The following is a 19,324-nucleotide window of genomic DNA, read 5'->3' as shown; positions in this document are numbered from 1 at the left end:
TATCTGTCCTAAGACTCTCTGATGTAGGGGCTTTGAACCCTGGACCTGCAGCAACAATTGCATCAATCATAGCTTGCCAATAAGGACTTCTGGCACAGTGGAAAGGTATGTCAGAATAGTACCAAAAGTTAGCAATGGCCTTCCTTGCCTGACTATAGATATTTTTTTTCCAACCAGTGCCATCCAAGGTAGGTTGGGAACCGGGTTTTGTGCGGGGAGCAAAAAAGGTGTTTATGTTTCCACCTCCAGTGTTGAAGGAAGGAGTTGAAGGACCGGCATGGCTTTGAGTTTGACTTGGAGGCATGTGTGGAAAACTTGGGAACGACATTGAGGATTCAACAGATTGAGGTGACATGGGGCTAGTGGCAGAAAAAGTATCAACTCCAACATTTCCTATTTCAGCATTTTGCTTTGCTTTCTTGGCATTATGCTGCTCTAACATATCAAGGGCCAAGGCTGCTTGGTATTGGACATTGTCGTCAACCTTGGTGCAAATACCTATATCATGGCCAGGTATTTTTGCAAGGTGGAACTTGAATCTATAAATGCCTCCACTGCATTCCTTTTTGCAAAATTTACAAAGGAGCAAGGCTTTTCCAGGAATCTTGTCACAATAAGCCCAAGCAAAGTCCTTCTCTCTCGGCATTGTTGTTGCTTTGAACTTGTGTTTAATTTGTGGCTTCTGTTAAGATTTGGAGTCCGGCTTCTATTTAATTTGTGGCTCCTGTGAAAGACAACAAAAAATCAAATTTAAAAATCATCCAAAAATTTAAAATATGCTAGAAATTTAAAAAAGTAAATGAAGACAGATGGACAAAACACTCATATCTGTAACTCTGACTGGGTAGTATGGGTAGAGCATTGGTCATCTGTATATGGATCAAATTCTCATACATTTCACTCCTCTGGTGTGAACCAAGATAGTCATGAAAGAAGCCTTGTAGGCTTGTACAGTATTCAGGTTTTGCTGGTAGAAATATGGTCTCTGTTGAAACTTGAATCAGCAGTGTATGGAATCATGGATCTGGTGTTAGGGAGTGTATTTCAATGACAGAGCATTCCTCTCAACTTACATACCTCGGACCTGTTTTGTGAAAGCATCCTATTGCAGATTCCAGAGTGGACAGTCATCAAACTTTGGAGATACGAGATAGCTCATAGCTCGGAATTACCTGTGATCATTGTTGCAGACTTAATTAAATTACATTCACCTGTAGCTGCTTCAAGCTCAGACTTGGTGCTACTTGGAACAGTCACCTAGGAACAGAATTGTGGCTCAGATTTATTGGAGGGCTCAGCCCTTGAGGCACAGTTTTAAGCTTGGACCCATGTTCACAAATATTGGGTGCTAAAGTGATGTAATAAGAACCAGACTCAGAGATAGCTCAGAACTGTAAGGTTTTAGTCTATTAATGCAACACAAGAATAAGTATTAATGCAACATACTCACTTCCATACCAAATATCATAAGGTCAGGGTTACTGTTATGAATACACTGCATACCAAAGCCAACTGTCACAGTCATATAACTCACTACCATCAAGATTACTTACACAATGTAACAGAGATTAACGCAAGCCTCTAAATGCGGGTCACACCAAGTATACAAAGTATATCAAATGCGATGCAAGCTACCCATAATACGAGCCATAAAGAGTCTAGCGAACCACTCAAGAATAAATGTGACGCTTCAGAGAAGAGAAGCAATGTACACTCGAATAGATGCAATGCTTCTTATTATTGATGCATACCTCACACTAATGAAGTTGCAAACTGTGACCTGAGTTTCACAAGACTCGACAGGGACTGTGCTCACTGCTTCGTCGTTCGAATGCGGCTTCGTCGTTCGAATGCGGCTTCGTCGTTCGAATGCGGGAATGTTATAAACAATTCATCACCGTTAAACAGTTAAACAATTCACCGATGCGGGAATGTTATAAACGCAAACGCGGCAAACCGGAACCGACGTCGAACGGCGAAAACCCTATTGAATTTGGCGGGACTCGTTAAAAACGGCAGAAATCGCATAAATCGCGAGTCAAACTCGCGTTGACCACGAGTTAAACTCGGTCAACGCGAGTTGACTCGCCCAGATTCGAAACGGAACTTTTTGCCACCGATCAGACTTGCACTCGCGATTAATCGCCGGAATCGGCGATTCCTGTTTCACTGAGTCAAACATGATTTTTATTAATTAATTATATAGATCGGATTGTTGTAAGATAAACAATATCACTTTTAATTGTATAGTGTAAAAGTGAATAAAAGGTTAATTCTGGTTATAAAAAGGTAAAGGGTTATTTGGAAAAAAGGAAGAACGATTTGACTACGGCTCATAAGAATATAAAAAGGCCAACATATAAAAGGTATTCATATTAGTTAAGTATAAAAGGAGAAGGTTCATAATTAAAAAAAAAGAGGTATTTTTTATATGAGGAAGTAATTTTTATATAAGATAAAGTGATTAAGAAGAATATTAAAGTGGTTATTTATTAATTGAAGGTAATTATAAGTGGAAAGGTATTTATAAGAAGAATTATTTAAGTGAAGTGAATTATTGAAGTTAATAAGTGAAGGTTTATGATAATTAAAAAAAAAGAGAGAAAGCAATCTACTATATATATATATATTTTGAAGTTATATTTTATAAAGTAAAGTAGGCAAACAGTTACATATTGGAGAAGTGAGCCTCTCATACAAAGAATATATAAGCTTTTTGGTTAAGCATTATTGACGAAATTATTGACTAATAAAAATAGAGTCAATCTTAACCAAAAAAAAATAAAAATCCATACAAAGTTAAAAGAAGTGAAGAAAAAGAAAAAAAAAATATGGAATCTCTAAGTAATGAACAAAAACAATCATTCGCAAGAGATATAGAACAATTAATGACAATACTTGAGCAACAACATGCTGATTTTAATGAGGAGAGAGAAAATGGAATCCATATTCCAAGTTGAACGTCCATCATCACTCCCACAAAATGAGGTAAGCCAGTGTACCGAGAAAGTGCAGCGAAAAGATCAAAAGAATGGCAAAATAGCCAAACTTCAGCGAAACAAAAAAGCATTAGAACACAAACATAAAAATCTTGTGGATATGCATTACAAAGAAAGAATGGAAAAAGACCAAGAAATTTCTCGTCTCAAGGACCGCATTGAAAAATTACTGGCACAAGTGAAGAAGACTAAGGTCACAAAGAAAGAACTCAAGAAGCACTTATCATAACAAGAAGAGGAAACCTTGCGTTTAAAGAACCTTAATAAAAATTTATTAGAACAAATCAGAGATCTAAAAGATGAAAAGCTTAAAATTCAAAACACTGAAAATAAGGTTGATAAATCAGAAATCAAAGAACTTTTATGTCTGAGAAACCATAATCAAAGTCTACTCCCTCAAATTAAGAAACTTAAGGATGATAAGAAATCATTAAAAGACAAGTTAGAACAATTCACTCAAGAAGAAGTGTCGAAATCTCTAGTTGTAACAGTCCAAGTTGAAAATAAGGGAACGAATACCAATCCAGTGAATATGACAACTCAAGAAGACAAGTTAGTTGAAGAAACGACACACTTAGATGTTGCAGTTCAGACAATGAACATCCCAAGTGAATGTTCCATAACCAACTCAACAACATCTTCGCCAGAAGAAAATCTAAAAATTGCCACATGCCCAATAAGGGAAAGTCAAACCAAAAAAGTTCCATATTGACATCTGAATCACGAGATTAGACAACTCAATCAAGCTACGTACATGTACCATTCAGAACCGAAACAACAAACTGATGTTCCATAGAATAGTGATGTAACATCAATCTAGTCCTATGATGACAAGTCGTTACAAAATTCCAGTGATTGGAGTATTACACAAAAGATTAATCTGGGATGGTCTGATCCCTTCTCAGTGCGACAGTTTTGTTTGTCACTTAAAAGATCATATCAACATGTATCGACAAAGATGATAGTTCCGAGACAGAAAGACATTTGAAGCCGAAAAAGAGATCAAGCCTTTTTCATTAACAAGCTTTGAGGACAAAGCTTTCTGAGGAGGAAGGCAATGTTATGAATAAATATATAAGAAATAATGTAAAATAATGTAAATGATAATAACCATAAATAATTATTAGTTAATTAGTAATTAGGTTGAAGAGTCATGTCTAAATGAGACATGACTCTCCATGAAGAGACACCTGCTTGGTATATAAGCAAGCTTCTCGTTCTCATTGTAAAATAATCATTCTTATTCACACATTTAATATATGATATATGTATCCTCATGGATATCCTTATATTCCAAGTCTTTTGGAGTAATTAATCCGCAGAAGGAACTTTGTTCGCTTCACATATATATTAATCAAGACTTACAAATGCAAGGCTTTTAAAAGCTACAGGTGTAGCTTTCTGTGTCTTAGCAACAACCTTGCACAAGTGAGCTTCTCTTTTACGTTCCCTATTGCACCAATGCACTAATTACATGTTGAGACTGAATTGTAGTGAATCACAATTGCAAACACGCTCATATAAATTATAGAGAGACTTATATTACGCCTAAAATCAATGCAAAGGGAGACCTCTAGCGAAGCCCTTTCTCACTCAACCCCTGACCTGGCATTCAAACAAAGTTGGAGTGGTCTTCTCAATCCGGAAATGGATAAATTCGTTGGTTGCAATAAGCACAAAGTTGGATAAAAAGTCTGTTTCTGGCTACAAACAATGACTTCTAAAGGTTGATAATAAATTGGATAAATTCGTTGGTTGCAATAACCACGAAGTTGGATCAAAACTTCGTTTCTAGCTACAATAGTGACTTCCGAAGGTCGATAATAAATCACCCAGTCACAAATTCACACAATTAAATTCTCATAATTACAATTCTAATCCATGCAGATTTGCAATTGTTAATGAAAGATGTGATGTCACTTAATTCAAACCTTAGGTTTGTCCAGTGAGAAGAAGAGTCTTGGCCACAGATGAATTTGATTGAGAAGTTACTCAAATGAATTTTAGAGCAGCCCTCAGTCCTCTTAGGTAAAATTTGTATGGTTTAGAATTCTTGATGTTAAGTTATGGTATGTTCTATGCTTAGAGCAGTTTACTTCATTTTATTATTATTATCCACAGACTAGCAATCACATGTACATTAAGTAAAGTGCAGATAGAACATTAAACGATTGACAGAAAACAAGCCAAGACAAGAGACACAAGATGTGGCGGCTAGCCAGGGACAAACCCCAATATGGGGAAACCCTTTGATCAAATCTTCTTTTATCTTCAATAATTCAGCAGAGAGAAATAGTACAAAAATCTGATTTGCATTAACAGCAGCAAACCCTAGATCAACCCTAAACTAGGGCAGACAATATCTTGCAAACCGACCGTCGGATTGCCTTGATTCCTTCACCAAAATGTATGGCCTTTTGAGGAGAGTCAGTTCCACCTATAGTGCAGTTCTAAGAGAGAGTTTGATGGTCAACGCTGGTCAAACTTCCGATCTGCAGTTGCAGCCCTAAATTTTGCGTCCTTCCTTCCACACGTGTGAGAGAAGAGTCCCTTTCTACGCACTAGGAGAAGAGCCTCTTTTCTGCGCAGGAGAGAGAGAGAGAGATGTGATGAGTGTGAGTGTCCAAATGAGGAAATGACATCCTGTATTTATATACAAATGTTGATGATGAATAGATGCGTCTGTTGGACTTCTGAGCCTACATGAGTTGTTGGTCGACGTGATAATTATTCCATAATCAAAATAAATTCATATCTCCATAAATACTTATCGGAATCGGATGATCTTTAGATCAATCCTACACCTTTCGACGAGAGGAATCTAGGAAAAATATTATCAGTCATGAATAAGGTGACCCACATGGAGTTTGGCCCTAGTTGCCAATTTTAACACGCCCTCTCAACTAGGGAGAACTTCATTAGCAATGCGTCTGTCTGTCGCTACTATTCATCCATCAAATGCACTATCTTGTACAGCTTGACCCCCACTCTGCTCTGCTCTGTTCTGCCTTGTGTTGATTTTCTGTGCTCTGCTCTGTTCTACTCTGCTCGAATTATGAAGAAGAAGAAGTGATCGAGGATGTATCATACCATCCTCCACTGACTCAAAGTCAATCTCAGAGTGTGTACCACTGGTCCCAGACCAGTCCTCAACCGACCCGAAGTCAGTGTCATAGTCGGTACATCTCCTACCACTGGTCCCAGGCCAGTATCATTGATCCCAAATCAATGAAGGTCATCCTAGCATAGGGAGTGCGGTAGATACAGCGATGCGTCCATCGATACTACTATGGTCCCTATCCTCATTTCCCTGCTCATTGATCAGATGAGAGGTACTTCCCATGAGTCCCAAACTGCATGGGTAGGATGCCTTGACAAGAGAACTAATCAATCCTGTCCACAGGAGAGCGAATCATCCTATCCCACAAGAGAGCGAATCATCTTGTCCCACAAGAGAGCGAATCATCCTGTCCACAGGAGAGCGAATCATCCTGTCCCACAAGAGAGCGAATCATCTTGTCCACAGGAGAGCGAATCATCCTATCCACAGAACAGCGAATCATCCTGTTCCACAGATGCCACGGGGTGTCACAGGGAAAGTTTGATCCTTTCACCTTGCACAAGATGCACAACCAGGGGATGGTGAGTCACCCTGTGGTCATATGTCGCTCCAAGAAGTACCTCGTGCCCCCCCGGAGCTCCCAGAGCTCAATACATCATACAGGATCCTCATCAGAGGGTCTTTGAACGACACCAAGCCATTCTCGGAAAGTCAAGAATTTGACCTTCCCTAGGGGTTTTGTCAGAATGGCGACAAACTATTCATCTGTATTGATATGTTGGAGCCTTATTGCTTCTCGTTGCACCATATCTCGAATATAGTGGTACCTGATATCGATATGCTTGGAGCGATCATGAAATATAGGATTCTCTGACAAACGAATCCCACTCTGGTTGTCACATAGGATCATGGTTGTATCTAATGTAAATCCAAACAGCTCACTAAAGAGCCTTCGTAACCATACTACCTCACAGGAGGCCATGCTAGCAGCAATATACTCTGCCTCAGGGGTGCTCAAAGCCACCGACTTTTGCTTCCTGCTCATCCAGGGTATCGAAGTAGATCCCAAGGAGAAACAGCACCCGGAAGTGCTCTTATGATCCACAACACTGCCTGCCCAATCAGCATCAGTGTATCCAAGTAGTCTCACATCTCCGCCAGTGTATCTTAACCCATAAGTAATTGTGCCACAAAGATATCTCAATAGATTCTTGGCACGAATCCAATGTATGTGGTGAGGTTCAACCATATGTTGACTCAACGTGTTGACTGTGAAGCATATATCTGGACGGGAGTTCACTAAGAACATTAATGCTCCGACGAGTTGACGATACTCAGTGGCATTTCGTAAAACAGGTCCAGCAGCGCTACTGCTTAACTTCTTAAAGTCAAGCTCCATCGAGGTAGTAACAGGCTTGCAGTCCACCATACTGAATCTTTCTAATATCTTCACCACATATTTTCCTTGAGATAGGAAAATTTCCCTTGGCTTCTGCCAGACTTCAAGTCCTAGGAAATAGTGCATCAGTCCTAGGTCCTTCATTTCAAATTCAGAAACCAACTCCCTCTTACATTTGTGAATGAGAGGGTCTGCACCTATTAGAAAGAGGTCATCCACATATAGCATCAGTATGAGAGGTTTGTCATCTTCAACCTTAAAGTAAAGGATAGGATCGGCTTCACTCCTAGTGAATCCCAGCTTCATCAAGTAGCTATCGATCCTCTCATACCATGCTCGGGGTGCTTGCTTTAGCCCATAAAGAGCCTTCTTCAACCTGCATACATGAGATTTTCGATCATAAATCTCAAATCCTTTGGGTTTCTCCACGTAGAACTCTTCTTTGATCGAACCATGCAAGAACGCGGTGTTGACATCCATCTGATGTAGGTTCCATCCTTGTGAAGCTGCAAGCGCTATGATCGAGTAGATGGTGGTATATCTGGGAATAGATGCAAATATCTCGTCATAGTCTATACCTTCCTTCTGGGAGAAGCCATGAGCGACAAAACGAGCCTTATACTTTTTCGTACTTCCATCTGCTGCATGCTTTATCTTGTAAAGCCATTTAGAAGTGACAACTGTCTTGTCCTGAGGTCTGGGAACTACTCCCAGACATTATTCTTCATAATAGATTCATATTCTTCAGTCAAAGCATCCTTCCATACTTGATGCTTGATGGCATCTGAGAATGATGAAGGTTCATTTTGTATGATCGTGCTCATGATGGTCAAGTATCCCTGATACCTGTTAGGTTTCTTACTTTCAAGGAAGGTTCCTCGGGGTGCAGTGTGTCCTTCAGCATCATCGAGTAGCCCCCTAAGCCAAGAGGGCCTCTTCTTAGAAGAGGAAGGCTCAGGTGGATCAATAGGATCCATGGGTTCATCCACATCGGGCATTGTTACATCAACTTTTTCTTTTGGTTCCCTGGTGTTAGCTTCTTGAGAGCTCCTTAAAGTAAGAAGATTTTTCACCTTGCTGAGAGCCATATCTTCGTCAAAGGTGACATCGTGACTAATCACGACTTCCCTTTGACCGGCTACATAGATTCTATAGCCCTTAGTATTTTCACCATAGCCCACGAAGATTCCTTTCTTTCCAGATGCACCCAATTTATTCCTTTTCTCTTTCGGCACATGAAAATATACAAGGCTTCCAAAAATTCTAAAATGAGATACGTCAGCTTTCTTATCGGTGAACAATTCTTCAGGAGTCTTGGAACCCAATGCTTGATGAGGGCATCGGTTTTGTACATATACAGTGGTGCTTGCAACTTCGGCCCATAGAAACTTCGGAAGTCTTTGATCATGGAGCATGGCACAGACAGCTTCCACAATTGTACGGTTCTTCCTTTCTGCCACACCATTCTATTCAGGAGTATATGGTGTAGTAGTCTCCCTCTTAATGCTAGCCTCTTTACAAAAGTCATGAAACTCGTTAGATTCATATTCAGTCCCATTATCAGTCCTTAAGATCTTGATCTTCTTTTCGGTTTGATTCTTGATCAAGGCTTTGAAGTGTCAAAACCAAGAGAACACTTCATCCTTCTTTTTCAAGAAGTATATCCAAGTCTTTCGAGAATAGTCATCTATAAAAGTAAGATAATATGAATATCCTCCCAAGGAGTTCACAGGCATCATACCAGATATGTCTGAGTGAACCAACTGTAATATATCAAAGGTCTTGCTTTGGCTTGAGGGGAATGGTCCCCTTTTGAGCTTTCCTTCGGCACATCCCGAACATACACCTTCTTTCTCTACTTGGAATTCAAGCATCCTTGTTACCATTTGTCTTACATCAGGTAGAGCTTTCTAATGAAGGTGGGCAAACCTCCGATGCCAAAGTTCAAACTGAAGAGATGTGTCACAAGACATGACTCCTAGCAGACTTCCAACAACCTGATATAATGAATCAACTCGAAACCCAAGAGTGAAGGCATCTTTAACATTGTTTATCCATACACATACATTGCCATCGCTAAAGGTCACCTTGTAGCATTTGTTTTTGATTTAGTCCCGGAATTATTTCTTCTCTTAACATGAGAAGAAAAGGCAGCAGGAAGACCTTTAGGGATGGGCATTTCTTGCTCTTCTATCCTTGTTTCTTCCTGAATGCATCTTGCCATTAATTCCTCAAAACCAGGAATTACGTTATTGTTGAGAAGAGTAGTCCTGAACACGTACCATTTGAATGGTAATCCTCCAAGGGTTGAGAGTGCCATTTCCCTATCAATAATAATTTCTCCAATAGATAGGAGATCGTTCTTGATCTCGGTGATTCTTAAGAAATATGCTTGCATGCTCTCATCTTTGACTTTCTTAATTTCCTTCAGCTTATTTCTAAGAAACAAAACTTGATTTGCATCATTAACTTTAAATAAACTCACCAGTCTATCGTATATTTCCTTGGAGGTGTTCAAATCGGAGATGTAGGCCACCAAACGTTTGTCGATAGAGTCCCGGATGATCTTCTTAGCTTTTACTTCCCCCTTGGTCCATTTGTTCCTAGCAGCAGCAGATGCATTTGATGGAGGCTCAGCAATTCCGCCTCTCACATGGTCCAACACTTCCTGTTCTTCTAATGTTAGATCGAGAGACATCTTCCATCCGTGGTAGTCAGACTTCTCACGGAGCTTGTCTTCAGCAGGGAAGTGTGTTGAGGACCCCATGAATTCTTTTAGGATAGCCTGCCAATCTTCTCTTTGTGATTGCTCTTGCTCTTGCTTGGGCTTTGTCTTCACCTCAGCTCTGATACCATGTTAAGTTATGGTATGTTCTATGCTTAGAGCAGTTTACTTCTTTTTATTATTATTATCCACAGATTAGCAATCACATGTACATTAAGTAAAGTGCAGATAGAACACTAAACGATTGACAGAAAACAAGCCAAGGCAAGAGACACAAGATGTGGCGGCTAGCCAGGGACAAACGCCAATATGGGAACCCTTTGATCAAATCTTCATTTATCTTCAATAATTCAGCAGAGAGAAATAGTACAAAAACCTGATTTGCATCAGCAACAGCAAACCCTATATCAGCCCTAAACTAGGGAAGACAATATCTTGCAAACCGACCGTCGGATTGCCTTGATTCCTTCACCAAAATGTACAGCCATCTAAGGAGAGTCAGTTCCACCTACAGCGTAGTTCTGAGAGAGACTCTGATGGTCAACGCTAGTCAAACTTCCGATCTGCAGTTGCAACCCTAAATTTTGCGTCCTTCCTTCCACACGTGTGAGAGAAGAGTCCCTTTCTACGCAGTAGGAGAAGAGCCTCTTTTCTGTGCAGGAGAGAGAGAGAGAGATGTGATGAGTGTGAGTGTCCAAATGAGGAAAATACCTCCTGTATTTATATACAAATGTTGATGATGAATAGATGCGTCTGTTGGGTTTCTGAGCCTACATGAGTTGCTGGTCGGCTTGATAATTATTCCATAATCAAAATAAATTCATATCTCCATAAATACTTATCAGAATCAAATGATCGTTAGATCAATCCTACACCTCTCGACAAGAGGAATCTAGGAAAAATATTATCAGCCATGAATAAGGTGACCCACATGGAGTTTGGCCCTAGTTGCCAATTTTAACACTTGATATACTTCAAAAATGGTCTAAAGATGAAACCGCAGAGAATTTGATGCCCTCTCTGAGACCCTTCTGCCTATAACAAAACCAACGAATCCCCAAAACAATCAAAATTCCAACAAATCCCAGAGCCAAAGAATAAGACTTAACAAACCCTCTCCGTCTAATCTTCTTTGTCTCCACAGGGGTCGAAGTAGATTTCAGAGCAATATTTATCAAAAAATAAACATTTTGTTCATATCTTAAGAGGGAGACCAATGCCTCCTATACAATTTGGAGTGGATCTAGAGATATTCGAATGCCCTTTTTGGAGGGAGAGATTTCACATTTTAAATTCAGATTTTGAAGAGGGAAACCCAATGAGGATCTTTTAATTTTGAATTTTAGCCTATTTTTAAAGCAAAAACCCTTTCATGCCTTTGACTTTAAAAACACAATTATTTTTGCCACAAGATATATTATTTTAATTTTTGGAGAGGGGTCTTATCACTTAACCATTTCAGTTGACCAAAGAGGAGTTGTCACATCATCGTCCTTTGGGGTTTTGACCCACACGTTGTGGTCTTCAACTTCAAACATGGATATCTCTCAAACCGTGAAGCCCCTTGTGGCACTCAACATACCACTGAAATTGGCTTGACGAGGAGCATCTAATGGTGATGGTCCTGAGATCAATATCATTGATATTCATCTTCAAAAGCCATGACAAATGCAGGGCTACAAGGGTTTTCAGTGATCCTTCAATTGGAGATTCCAACTAATGTAATCCAGACAAATATTAAGAGCTTCAACATGTTAAAATTATGCAACTGCGGTCAAATTCCACTTTGGACAGCTCATATGATGAAGACAATAATTGCAATGGATTCCTATTTTCGAGAGGACCAAAATCGACCTAAAGATCACCTCATCTGGACAAGCAGAAGTTGGTTTTTGAACTTATTTTATCCACTCATGTATATTGGATCAGGTCGGCCTTATGCATATGTACAATTGGATAGGTCAGTCTCAACATCAAATGGACCCTCATGGAAGCCTATAAATAGAAGAGACCTCAAGCTCATTTGGACACATTGATCAAACCATCTTCTCGTATCTTCTATTGTCTTGGTTCGCACAGGTCTGACAGAGGATGTTCGCACAAGGGTTCGAAACTACAGGGTTGAAGCTCAAACACACAATTGGACAGGTCGGCCTCAACATCAAATGGACCCTCATGGAAACCTATAAATAGAAGAGACCTCAAGCTCATTTGGACAGATTGATCAAACCATCTTCTCTTATCTTCTATTGTCTTGGCTCGCATAGGTCTGATGGAGGAAGTTCACACAAGGGTTCAAAACTACAGGGTTGAAGCTTGCACATAACTGACTATTTTCAACCCTAGACGCATGCACAAAGTGGTCAAGGGTATGGATGCCAAAAAGAGTATAAGTATCAACACTGCTAGAAATTTTGTTAGAATCATAAAATTAGAAATATTAGGCTTGCAAACCCCGTCGGTTTAAAGCCAGCGCTTGCATCTATAGAATTTGAGTTTTCAGGAAAAGTATTGATGGAGTTTCCATATTCTTTTTAATTTTCAATGATCCAATATGCACACGAACTGAAAAGAAATATAAAACATTCCTAGCTCTCAAAGCATTCTAATTAAGGTTATGGTTTAAAATGGATAACATTTCACTGAAGCATATGTTACACACCTTTACAGCTAGATCATGATATGTTTCAGCAATATCATTTCCGGGATAAATTATCCTTGACCTGTAACAGAAAATGCAATTTCTATTTGAAAACTGAATATCCTGCCCCATGTATAAACTGGAAAATTTAAGAAAATATGGTACAGATGAGCTTCTGCAATTGCACGGACTCTGTTCTTCATGATAATGCTTACCCGGGAAGAGGAAGTAGGACATCATCAACTGTGTACTTTCCTGATGCTATATCATCAGCACTTGCAATCTAACAAAAAGAAATCACGAATATCAGAAATAACAATATGATTAAATAAGAAATCACATCTACAAGATTCTTTCTTATTTACAGTAACCATCAAAATGATATGGCATCTTTAAGGTGTTAGGTTTGGAACAAGCATGTTTGAAAGAGATCCATAATTTGTAACCTTCAAACCTTCAAATAAATAGTTTCTATTCACAAGAGACCAGATGACCTATGTACAAAAAGAAATTATGGGCATCCGACTGATTCTTTAGTGTTAATTTTCCACTGTTCTTTGTTGTTACAATCACTTTAGCCCAGCCTTTCTTCAATTAGCAATCAAGTTTAATCTTCCAATTATGAATAGCAATTGTAGATAGAACAGTAAATGCAATGACAGTAGAAGACAATCAAGAGCAATAGCAAGAGACACCAAATAGGGAAAAACCCCACAAGGGGGAAAACTCTTTCAAATTCTTGTTCTTATTGAATTGTCATAAAATGTTCAGCAGAGAGATACAATGATCCAATTCATCAACTAAGAATCAAAGTTCATTAGCTTTGACTTTCCAATCAACCAATACCCAAAATTCAAGACATGAGCCCAAAATTCAAATCTAGTCAAACTGTCAAATCTGGTCAGCGGTCAAAGATGCCCTAAGCAGTCACAACTATAAGTCAACGGTCAAACAGCCTCCGAATGAGCTCGATCAAAGGTCAAAATATTTGGCCTTCTTTGCTCATCAAAGTCAAGTAAAAATAGCTCCAAAACTGCTCAGTCAAAGGAGAGAGAAATTGCAGCCAAGCCTACAGTCAAAGTCTATGGTCGACAGAAGTCAAACTGCCCAGAAAACCTCAATCTTTGTACCTGTTCTTGTCAAGATTGTACAGGCACTCTAATCCCTGACCTCTCCGTCCTATCTATCTCCCAACAACAGGCTATTGGGGGTAGTCTCTGTGGAAGATGGGAATGCAAGAATTATTGGCAACGAACAAGTCTTGGAAACAAGATTGAATGGCCTAGCCACTTGGTTGATTATAGCAAGTTAAAACGATTGGATTGAATTATTTAGAAGACTAGTGTCTTATGGAGTCAACTTACTTGCTTTAGATCAATTGAAAAGCAGGTGACCGGATGAACAACCACTACTTAAATGTTTGGCTATCCTATATAAGATGCAAGATTTAAAATCTAGGTGAAATGCAAGATCTTGGTTTATTTTAATTAAATGTCTCACTAAATATATCCCTTGATCCTTATCTATTTTGAGGCTAGTCTCAAAAGTAAGTGGTAGAGAGAAGTCAAAATGAAGCAAGCAAAGACTTGGCTAACGATACCTCCCCTTCAAATTTAACATATCCGGTGCCTCCGGCACTATAGAGACTATGGCTCTGACGACTACAAGTTCATCGTTTTAACCACTGGTGAGGGTCTAGCGTTCACAAGCAAGAGATAAAGGGTGCTCCTATCTTTCTATTAACCAAGCTTATGCTTGGAGGTACGTTAATTAAAGTCTAGAATGCAATGCAAGATGGTTGAGTGATCTTGAGTTAAGATTGTTTATGACTTTTAAGTAATTAGTTATGATTTATCTTATGACAAAGAGGTACTTAACAATGAATGAAGATCAATCTTAAACACAACATAAAGGTGCTCAATTTCACAAGTGTCCACAAGGATACAAGAGATAACCAACAAGTAATTGCCCAAGTAACGATATAAATGTTCTTAAACAATAGACTATCAATATGCCAAAGATAAAGTTGTCATCCACAATAGATTTTGACCATAAACAAAAATGACAATGATGGCAAGTAAAAGATATTAGAGCACTTATCACCAAGATATTATTGAAGCAATTAACCAAGGTTCTTTGATGGTTATATGAGACAAGTACAAGAATGAATTGCTCAAGAAATAGACAATTAGGTGATTAATGTTCTGTCAACAAGATAAAGCCAAAATTATAATTAGATCCTTGTGTTGGAAACACTGAGGGGGTGAATCAGTATTTCTTTTCAATTGTTATTTTTACCAGTTAAATTATTTATATTTAGAACACAAAATGAGCAATAGGAATAAATGATTTTATTAATATAATCTTTACAATAAATCAGGTACAATATATATAAGGCTCCAATCTGTTGCCAAGCACCAACTTGGTCATTTGTGAGGCTCCAACCCTATCTTCTCAAGGCACCAACCTTGTGTTTAGGAGCACCAACTCCAAGGACACCAATCCTTCCAATTCTGAGGCACCAACCCCAAGGGCTCTGACCCTATAGTTTTGCTTTGTCAAGAAATGTTTTGATTGTATTACACTGCTCTCAAAATCTTCTTCACTGTGTTCTATCAATCTACAACTTCACTGCTACATCAATGACAACCTATCTTCATATGAAGACTCTCTTCACAATTCTTCATATTGCCCACACAGAGTCTGCAAAGTTACCTTATGATGATTTCAAATAGCCATCATGATCTCCAATAATGTCTCCAAGATCTGTGTTGCAGTAACTGTTTCAAGAGTGACTGCTTCTTATTGTCGCGATATCTTACTTCCAAGAAACAAACTCACAATCACTTCAATGCTAGTGCTATCTACTACTCCCTTCAAACGATTACAAATGAAACTTTATTTCCTTTCATAGGATTGTTCTTCAAAACTGCATTCTGTACTTCTTCCATCAATAATTTATCACAGGTCTGAGCCTTTTTTTTTAAAGATTAACCCAATCAACAAAATGTTTTTACCATCGTCTTCCGCTGGTCCTTCGGCTTCCTCTGCGCTTACTCGACCTTCGGCTTCCTTTCTTATGCTAATTCACATTCACGAGTTGTGAACTGTCTTTCTTCTCCAAATGGAGGTCCCACATGCCATGTCATCACCTTAAATCCCGCAATCGCAATTTCATAAAAAATCAGAGGTTTTACAAGTGTGCACATGCTCTGTCTTCCGATGGAGTGGATGCGATATTCAATGAACTATTTTTAATGAATCTATCGGGTCCACAACTCTATTGCAATCAAAGGTTTTAACATCCTTTGAAACTTGGGATACTGCAGATACGATGTTACATTAAACAATTGTTAATAAATCCGTCAGGTCCACAGCCTTATTACAATCAACGGTTTGCGGATTAAAAATAGCCTTAACCCCCATAGTTGACAGTGATCTAAGGGTTGACTATGAGATTGAAGGCTAGGATTGAGTGCGAGGCTTCTGCCACAATCAAGGAAATTCGTACTTTCCTACCCCCGCTCTTCCGATAGTTGTTGCTCCTATGACTTCTCTGCACTCTTCCACTCTTCCGATAGTTTTCTTCTTTACTCCTCTGTTATCATTGTTGTTCTTTGTTCTTTCGATAACACTTACCCTTGGGCATATACGATAACCTGCTTCTCTTGCTCCGATGACTTGTTTCTTTGATGGCTTTCGATAAACTCTTCATCTTACTCTTTGGCTTCTTGTTCCTGTTGCTTTACTGGATCTACTGCGTCATTTGTTGTTCAATTGTTGTTCAATTGACCTCCTGTTGTTCAATCCACTTGGGTCCTCCATCTCATCATATCATCATATATCAAACTTTCATCACTATGAGCATTATGATCAATGGGCAATCATGTATCAAAGAATTTGGCATCACAAACACTACTATATTGACACCAATGACAACCTAGATTAACAATCTCCCCTTTTGTCATTTATGGCAATATTCTTCTTCTCTCCCCCTTTGACATCAATGGCAAAGGAGTGCACAAGGACTCCCCCTGTCGAACTGCTCCCCCTATCATGCAACATCTTTATGAATCAACTTAATGTGATGCTAGAGAAATAACCCCCATCTTTTGGCAAAGATATTCAAATGCTTCTCGAGGAAGAGGTTTTGTGAAAATATTAGCTATCTGCTCCTTAGTATTGATATATTCCAAGATGATGTTTTGTTCAGCTACTTGTTCACGAAGGAAATGATACTTGATTGGTATATGTTTGGTCTTTGAGTGCATCACTGGATTTTTGCTGAGACTGATAGCACTTGTGTTATCACAATAGATGGTGATTGGTTGATTTGTACCTATGTTGACATCTTTCAGAGCTTCCTTCATCCATAATATTTGAGTACAACAATCTACAGCAACTATATACTCGACTTCAACTGTAGATAGTGATATGGATGTTTGTTTTTTGCTAAGCCAAGATACTAGAAAATCTCCCAGGAAGAATGCATTTCCACTAGTGCTTTTTCGATCATCGACACTTCTAGCCCAATCAACATCGGTGTATGCATTCACAGTAAGATTTGAGCTCGTAGGGTACCAAAGACCAAAATCAGGAGTTCCTTTCAAGTATCTAAGAATTCTTTTTACAGCCAACAAATGGGATTGTTTAGGAGCTGATTGAAATCTTCCCACCATTCCTACTACTTGCATAATGTCAGGTCTCGTAGCAGTTAAGTATAGGAGGGCTCCAATTATTGACCTGTAATGAGTTGCATCTACCGGAGGAGAGTCATCATCTTTGCTTAATTTGCAATTTGTGGTCATAGGTGTGCTCATGGGTGCACAGTCTTCCATTCCATATCTTTTAAGCATGTCTTTAAGATATTTGCTTGAGATAGGAACATACCTGCCGTGGTTTGAGATACTTGTAGTCCAAGGAAGTAAGATAACTCTCCTATCATCGACATCTCGAACTCTTTTGACATATTTTGAGCAAACTCATGGCTCATTTCATCATTATTACTAGCAAAAATCAGATCATCAACATAGACAAGAGTGACTAGTAACTTATCCTCGTCCATCTTTATGTAGAGATTACTTCCTGCCACTCCGATCTTGAAGCTTTGTTGTTGTAGATAGTGATCCAATCTTGCGTACCAAGCGCTAGGAGCTTGTTTCAAGTTTCAACCCATATAATGCCTTTTTCAACTTACAAACAAAGTCTTTTCCTTATGCTAGATTAAACCCTTCTAGTTGCACCATATAGACTTCTTCCTTGAGTTCCCCATTCAGAAATGCTGATTTTACATCTATCTAATAGATTTTATATCCTTTTGAGCAAGAAAATGCCAAGAACATCCTTATAGCTTCCACAAGAGCTACTGGTGCAAAGGTTTCTTCAAAGTCAATTCCTTCAATTTGTGAATAACCTTTACAAACAAGCCTTGCCTTATTTCTGATGATTTGTCCATCTTCATTCATTTTGTTTTTGAACACCCACTTGGTTTCAATTATATTTTTATCCTTTGGACGAGGTACCAGCACTCATGTCTCATTCTTCTCGATTTGAGACATTTCTTCTTCCATGGCTTTTACCCAATGAGGATCCTTACTTGCTTGAGTAAATGTTTCTGGTTCTATCATAGATAGGAGAGCAGCATCAGTTTTCTTTGGTGTACTTGTCATCCTTCTTCAGGTCTGTATCCCTTCATCTATATTGCCAATAAAATGCTCTTCTGGGTGATGTTTTTGGAGAAACTTCATCTTTGAAGGGGTTTGAGATGGTTCTTTTTCCTTGTGTTTTTCTTGATCTTTTTCCTTTTTTTCAGGTTATTCTTCAATGAGAGGGTCAACTTCATGATCTTCAATTTCTTTTTTCTGGAAGGTCTTCATCAAACTTCACATCAATTCTTTCCACTATTTTCTGTAGTCGATTATTGTAGCACTTGTAAGCTTTTCTCCTTGTAGAATATCCAAGGAATATCCCTTCGTCAACCCGAGAATCAAATTTTCCTGGTGAGCCATCATTGATTTTTATGAAGCACTTGCTTCCAAAAATCTTGAAGTATTTTACTGAAGCAAGTCTTCCTTTCCATAATTCATAAGGAGTCTTCTCATTATTTGGTCTTAGTTGAGTTCGATTCAAGGTATAAACAGTTGTCCCAACTACTTCTCTCTAGAATTTGGCTGCAAGTTAGCTGCTATTAACAGTGTTCTTGCCATTTCTTGAACTGTTCAATTTCTTCTTTCAACTACCCCATTTTTCTTGGGTGTTCTGGCAGCAGAGAGTTCTCTTTCGATTCCATGTACTTTACAGAATTCATCACATTCTTTTGATGTGAATTCCCCCCCACTATCCATTCTAAGACATTTAATCTTAGAATCCCTTTCATTTTCTACAAGAGCTTTAAGATTCTTAAAACACTCAAATGCTTCGGATTTATATTTTATGAAATGTACCCACATCATTCTAGTATAGTCATCAACAAATAAAGCAAAGTACCTTTCTCCTTGGA

At 38.7% G+C, this 19,324-nt stretch overlaps 1 protein-coding gene across 1 annotated transcript in view; it reads right to left on the bottom strand.

The window, feature by feature from the left end:
* Positions 1 to 19,324, bottom strand: part of LOC149211073 (multisubstrate pseudouridine synthase 7-like) — a 405,145-nt gene that overhangs the window by 57,793 nt on the left and 328,028 nt on the right. The window contains exons 16-17 of the mRNA XM_089396894.1: positions 13,041 to 13,108; positions 12,847 to 12,907 (exon numbers count right to left, since the gene is read on the bottom strand). Of these exons, the coding sequence (XP_089253020.1) occupies positions 12,847 to 12,907; positions 13,041 to 13,108 (129 nt within the window). The remainder of the gene's footprint in view (positions 1 to 12,846; positions 12,908 to 13,040; positions 13,109 to 19,324) is intronic.

This window comes from Pinus tabuliformis, chromosome 1_2 (assembly GCF_031772625.1).
Source record: "Pinus tabuliformis cultivar Carrire ecotype Pingquan chromosome 1_2, CPIR1, whole genome shotgun sequence".
In the NCBI taxonomy this organism is placed as follows: Eukaryota; Viridiplantae; Streptophyta; class Pinopsida; order Pinales; family Pinaceae; genus Pinus; species Pinus tabuliformis.
The sequence above is the reverse complement of the archived record's forward strand: the minus strand, read 5'-3'. Positions and strand labels throughout refer to the sequence as shown.